Source organism: Styela clava, chromosome 4, assembly GCF_964204865.1.
Source record: "Styela clava chromosome 4, kaStyClav1.hap1.2, whole genome shotgun sequence".
Classification (NCBI taxonomy): Eukaryota; Metazoa; Chordata; class Ascidiacea; order Stolidobranchia; family Styelidae; genus Styela; species Styela clava.
This window is the reverse complement of record NC_135253.1, coordinates 14,548,918-14,555,451: the sequence shown is the minus strand read 5'-3', so window position 1 is coordinate 14,555,451 and position 6,534 is coordinate 14,548,918. Positions and strand designations below refer to the sequence as shown.

The window sequence follows — 6,534 nt, the reverse complement described above, 5'->3', positions numbered from 1 at the left end:
TTATATTTTTTTACGTAACAGAATTTATCGCGAGACACGTTTAGACTAAATTATATTATATATAATCTAACAATTTAGTGAACAGCTACTCGTTTAACGATCCTATAATTTTATTATACTTAGTCAAATGGCAACACGCAGAAGAGTTGATGCTGAGTGCAGGGTTTCAATAGATCGGAAAATATTCAAATGGAGCTCCTTGCGATGAAATGCAATGAGGAAATAAAATTCATATTCTATTCGAGAAATGCATCACTGCTTGATTTTTATAAAAATGTATCTTCCTAAAAAAATCTCTATCAAATTTGACAAACCATGCGAAAAAATTCACTCTGATGTTTGGAAGTCTATATGTGTGCAAACAATTATTTTGGAAAATGAACATTACAAAGAACAAGCGGAGAACTAGGGTTGTGATGCCCATTTAGAAAATGTTCCAATCTTGGCTTCATTTAGTGTGCCGTCGAAAAGCTATTAAGCATGATGCAGCAACTAGACAGTGTCACATTAAATGTCATTTGTAATTTTTTCTGATTTCTGACGACTGAGTTGAGTTCACAAATTGTCTGTCGCAGTCTTCGCACGCTGTACTGTTTTTAACTTTCAAAAAATATGTGCGGCCCGCCGGGACTCGCAACTCTTTATTTTGTCCCGCGGGCGACAAAAGGTTGTCGAACCCTGGCATAGCCGGTGGTTGGTTAGGGCTTCCCCCACTTTCAAGTTCATAAATTTCAAAAAAAATATAAATGGCTGATTAATTCTATGGACTGGTAACCGGACTGGAAGCCGTGGTACATGATGAGGAATCAAAGAGGAATTTTACCGAAGATTGTTATGATGTATTTTGGTGCAGGTCATCAGGTGATACCGGGCGATGTTTATGGAGATAGAGCCCCGGATTCTTTCTTTTCCGACCTCTTATATGGTGGAAAAGGGTTTTCAGCCGTGACACTATTGCTATCAAAACAATGAAATCGTCTTTCCATCAGTAAACGGGGAGATTTGAGATTGTGCTTGATACATAATATTAAAAAACTCGCTGGAGATCACCAAGCTCATTTGAAAACACTATAAACTTTGATTTGTCTTCTTGTTTATTTGGTCTGTATTATATTCGTTTCGGACTTTACATTTTTCTGTAGTGCCGGGGGGCGATGAAGTTGTATAAATTACTGTAGGGGGGCGATGGTACAAAAAGTTTGGGAACCACTGTTCTAGAGTTCGGCCTCAACGAGGTTGTTCAAAATATCTCGCTATTCGAGTCGTAACATAGCGTCAATAAAGTCAAAAGAATGCGTGAACTAGAATGCCCTAATGTCTCTATCCTCTCGCGTGTTGCCTCGAAAATTTTGTGTGATATAGTTTCAGTTAAAAAGACGATTGACAAAAATGAGTAGAATCCCACCGATTAGGCTCAATAAAATATTTATGCACTACAAAAATGAAAAGGTTGCATCTGCATTTTGACTGCGTGGTTTCGAGTATATGTGAATACTATTTTCCAGACTTAGTTTGAATTTATTCTTTTCATTTTTAGCATGATAAGTTAAGATTATATAATAGGGTGTGGAATTTCAATTTAATCGGTGTCCCCCAAATGCCGCGACCCACATTTGTCCACTTTTTAGCACATATGTCCCACTGTGCTATGCTTGTCAAACTGTTCTGAGTTAGGTTAGATAATATATTGCAATGCAGGGTGAAATGGTTAACGTAAAAGTATGAAGTGGAATTTTTGATTGTGTCTTGCGATAAATATTGTTCAAATTATAATGTTTTAATTTATTGCCTATAATTATATTGTGTCTTTCGATTAACTGAAGACTGAATTATCAGTTAAATTATCGTAATCAAGTCAATGTTTCTGGTATAGAGATAATTCTTACATAAGTCATGGTTACAAAGTAGTCTGAGGTCTCTCCAGTCATTTCAATGTATACTGATGACGTTCTCTGAACCATGCCCTGGCTCTGCAGTTAACATGTTTGACACGCATCGAATCAGCAATCACAAATCCATTAATATTCCCTTTATTGTTACGTAATAGTGCTCGACAAAGACCTCAGCGATAGCATTGCACAACGACCGTTAGCAAGACAGTAATAAAGCATTACATATATGTGAAGATGATTCTCTTTTCATACTTGAAGATTATTTATCAACTTCCTGAAATGGGAAATAGACATTTGAAATTGCGTTTGGGCGATCGATCTGCATTTTTACTGCATCCGCGCATCTCCTGATTGACACGAACGATGTTGAATTGTATAGAAAACTCGAAGGATAAAGCACTACATTAGCAAATCATGAAAACAGTAAAAAAATTTGAAGTTTGTGAAGGATGAAGTACTCTAAAAATATTCAAATCAGTGAAGGTTTGTGAAGGATGAAGTACAGCAGCAGTGCATGGTGTATGTAAAATTGCATTACAATAAAGTCAGCTTTCGGAGGTCCATTAAAGCAAATGTCCTATTTCATTTATCTATGGATACTTATATTCTTCATTCTACTTCAGTTATTTCTAATCATATGTAATCTTATATATTCTCAGTTTCCTCCCTTTTTCCATTTCTTTTGGTGCAACGCAACACTGCCGAGATCTCGTATGTCTTCCAGGTAATAACAAGTTGCGCGATTCTCACTTCTTCGGATGAATATCCATTGGGAAACAGAGAGAAGTAAATATGCGAAGTTCACTAACAGGTTAACCACGAGAAATGCGATCATGTCTCTCTTCCGATGCAGAGTACAAATCATGCATTTGTCTTCGTGATAGGCGATGTCACACCTAAAACAAAAATAATATTAGATATCATATTTACGATTTAAACAACTTTTAACAACAAAAACGCCAAAATATAAAATAAGCTATAATTAACGTCACTATATCGGCCATTGGTTGGAAGGCATAGACGCCCGATGGGCCGTATAAGGTAAAATGCTTTCTAGCAATTGAGTACTTTTAGGGGTTAGCAACCTTTGTAGGGTACAGTTTTGTATAGTATTATATTCAAGTGAATTTCGTTTTTAATGGCAATATATATTTGCACGGAAAAGTGCGCACCAAGTTTCATTTCCGTTGCCTTTACCAATTTCACTTATACGTGTTTCTGTCGGAACTGTGAGTTGTTACCGGGATGTAATTTTAGGAGTCGACACCGAGACAAGGATTTGCTATTATATTTTTTCGCCCTCTGTGAAACTTTTCAACACCTCCACAAGCTTCCAACTATGGGGATCGGTACCCCAAGGTCAAAGTAATTTATTCACTACTTTTCCACATAAAGTTAGGATTCATCCACTGTATGAGATTGATCGAAACGATTGGCAACTAAACAACCAAATTGGATATCGCGTATAAAGTAACAAAGTACAAAACGGCCTGAAATGTAAATAGATGGCTGAGTAGCAATTGCTACTTTGGATCCTACGGGTACTGGCAGTAAAGCTTCCTAAATCACTACTAAACTACAATAATTACATTCTATACTCACTGGAAGCTTTCAGAAGTCCATCCATCAGATCCAATTGTCACGAGAACCCACGCAGTCACAGCCAGTACAGATAAGGAAACAAGGAAGCCAAAAACATGTTTGAGAAGATATGCTTTTATTAGGAAACGACCACTCATGTTCTTTTGATTTGACACAAGTCGCAGGATACACTGAGTCTTCGGTCCTATCAAATCTTTATCCTTTTTGTCTTCTTCAATATCGGTGACTTTGTACACGGACAAGATGTAAGGATATTGCTCGAGTGAAGCAAAATTTTCGAAGCAAAGCATAGAAAATAAATTTCTATCGCGCATGTTACCGAAAAATAATCGAACGTACCAGCTGTCCTCCATGCTTTTCTGAGAAATTAAAATTGTTATGATATATCAATTACTAGTTTCAGTACAGTGATAATGCTGAAGTTTGATTTTCAATAAATAAGGAATGAATCAAAAAGATTATAGCACCTAAAAATTATTATAGTTCTATTTGAAACCCGCATACTTCTACCTTCTTCGTTTTGACCTTCTGTGTATTTTTGCGTTGCTGTATCCTTGAAGCTGAGGGATTAGCATGACTTGAGACTTCTTCTAACTGACCAGCAGCTTTTTTTGATGAATCGAGCGGTGCGTCTTCTGCACTGTCAGAATTGACATTTCTTCCATTCCTTTGTCTGATTCCTGTTGCAGTGTTTGGAGAAGGATTCGAATCTTCTGGATCCGATGATTCAGATTCAGTATCTGAGTCTAATCCTTGTCGTTTGTATTGTGGATCATAGCTGCTCCATCCATCCAAATAATAGCTCCGACTGTCATAGGTTGAACCTCTAAAGAGAATGCCATGACAAATAGTAAAAGTGTGATATTTGTTGGGTGGATTTATGAGAAAAATTTTGTGTCATTGGCGAAGAAAAGCCACGAAGGAGTTTGTGAAAAAAAAACTTGCGAGTATTGCACTGCAAACAAAGTAATAATTGATAGATTTCTGTGCAGTCTAATTAGAAATGAGCCACGAAATACTGTATTTTATTATCAAACATTTTGATAGAGCCTCAAGAACACAATAATGCGAGTGTATCTTTATGAAGTAATTATTATAAACCTGCATAATTTTAAATAATCAAGCTTGTCCATGGGAAACGTCTCATGGGATGGGATGGGACAGCACACATTTGTATATCCCATGGCATACGTGGGACACGAAAACCGTATGATTTTTGGGGAAATGATGGTAAAACATTTCGTGATGGACTTCGTGTCCATATATTTGAGCATAGATCTCTTGTTAGTCATAAAGAGCAAAACATATTCAGCATTAACAATATACTTCGTGAAGGGGCTGATGGGCACATGTATGATAGTTATGAATATAAAGTTAACAAAGACCGTAAACTTTGTTGTTTTGCATGTCCCTTCGTACATGTAGCCTTACTTAGTAGACGCTAAACCTGGATTTAAAATTTTTTATTGAATTTTCTTCCAATGGGAATCTCATGAGATGGGATAGAACAGGCATAATTGCTAAGGGATTGGAATTGGACAGAAAAATTTGTCCCATGGACAAGCCTGTAAATAATATTACTTACTTGCGATATGTTCCTCGTTTTTTTGTCTTCACAACTTCATAGACATCGTCTATCAATATTTTCATGAATTTCAAATGTCCCATCAATCTAGCACCGACACGGAAATGCCACCAAACAGACGGCAACGCAAAAAAAAAAGCCTGAGAAAAATTTCACAATTTAGAATATGTTTTATGATTTATTTAATGCATAGAATCTTCATAATATCCAATTGGGTGAGTTATTCCCTATGATTTATTTCTATCTACTATATGATTTAAGAAAGATTAAAATGGAGCATATTTTTCAGTAAGATTTCTGAAGTATACGTAGTTAGCCGATTTCATATATTTATGTTTTTTTCATCGAAAGCTGTTTCTTTTTCTGAAAGAAAACAGTTTATGTGAGTCATTACGCGTAAATTTGAGTCTTCTTTTCTGATATATTTTTAAAGTTATTCATTTCTATGCATTGAAAGGGGTAACTAACCAAACAGGGAACATTTTAACAATTAACAGTTCCAAGAGCGGCGAAATCTACACCTACTTCGATTATCATCCCATAAGGCATCCATTGGAGAAATGTCTTTAGATATGATGGATGTTTTAAAAGATTTTCTGAAGAAATGTTTGTATCCACATTACAAGCGTTGTTGTTGCCGTTGCTGTTGGTTTCTGACAATGACACATTCGATGATTCCCAACAATATGATGTTGCGTACGAAATGAAATCTGATTCCACAGTTACATTCCCAGCAGGGTAACATGATAAATTGGGACCTTTCAGAATGAAATGAATATTGTTTTATCAAGCATAGTTTACTTCAAACAAAAGTAAGGGGAACTCGTTCTGGCATTGTGAAACAAAGGGACAACACAGTCCACAATAAACAACTGCGCAAAGCTGTATAATATAGGTCAAGTAATATGGCTGAAAGATACAGAGTTTATTAGAAACGTTTTAAAATATCATACTCAAAATGTTCATACATTCACCTACCAATGGCCTCTGATAACTTAGATACTACAGCGAGAAATAGTACAAGATAAACGCCGATGTAATGCAAAATTCGATCTGATCCGAGTTCGATTACAATTTCTTTTTCTTGTTTCTGAGAAGCATTTTCAAGTCCTTGGGCAACTTCAGAAGCGCTCGCCATTGTCCCCAACAACTCAGTTAATGGTGATGGTAGTTTTTGATATCACACCATTCGTGTAGATTACAATAAATAATAGTTAATCTGATAATCATAAAGTTGCTATTAAAGAATGGACATAGTATAGTTCTATCTATATCGACCTATCTCCTAATTATACCACTAGCGTATTTCCAGCCAGTGCCACATCATTACTATTTCCTAGTAGTAAATAAAAGCAATCACGATCGTACCACGTTAACACACACCTCTGCTGGAACATACATTTCCGTGTTAGCCGTCAACGGGAGAGTTTGGCATAAAAAGTTTAACACGTATCA

General features: G+C 36.1%; 1 protein-coding gene across 1 annotated transcript; it reads right to left on the bottom strand.

The window, feature by feature from the left end:
• Positions 1-2,014: 2,014 nt before the first annotated feature.
• On the bottom strand, positions 2,015-6,317 carry LOC120326240 (uncharacterized). Its single transcript, XM_039392498.2, has 6 exons — positions 6,058-6,317; positions 5,605-5,837; positions 5,080-5,219; positions 4,005-4,320; positions 3,495-3,853; positions 2,015-2,788 (listed from the first exon to the last, which is right to left on the bottom strand). Exons 1-6 carry the CDS (start codon positions 6,215-6,217, stop codon positions 2,548-2,550), a joined length of 1,449 nt encoding a protein of 482 aa, XP_039248432.2. The 5' UTR covers positions 6,218-6,317; the 3' UTR covers positions 2,015-2,547.
• Positions 6,318-6,534: the final 217 nt, after the last annotated feature.

Coding starts and splice junctions, on each gene's coding strand:
- LOC120326240 (XM_039392498.2), bottom strand. CDS start 6,217: ATGGCGAGCGCTTCTGAAGTTGCCCAAGGACTTGAAAATGCTTCTCAG. Junction 5,838..6,057: donor TAAGTTATCAGAGGCCATTG/GTAGGTGAATGT, acceptor TCATTCTGAAAG/GTCCCAATTTATCATGTTAC. Junction 5,220..5,604: donor CTTATGGGATGATAATCGAA/GTAGGTGTAGAT, acceptor AATTTTTCTCAG/GCTTTTTTTTTTGCGTTGCC.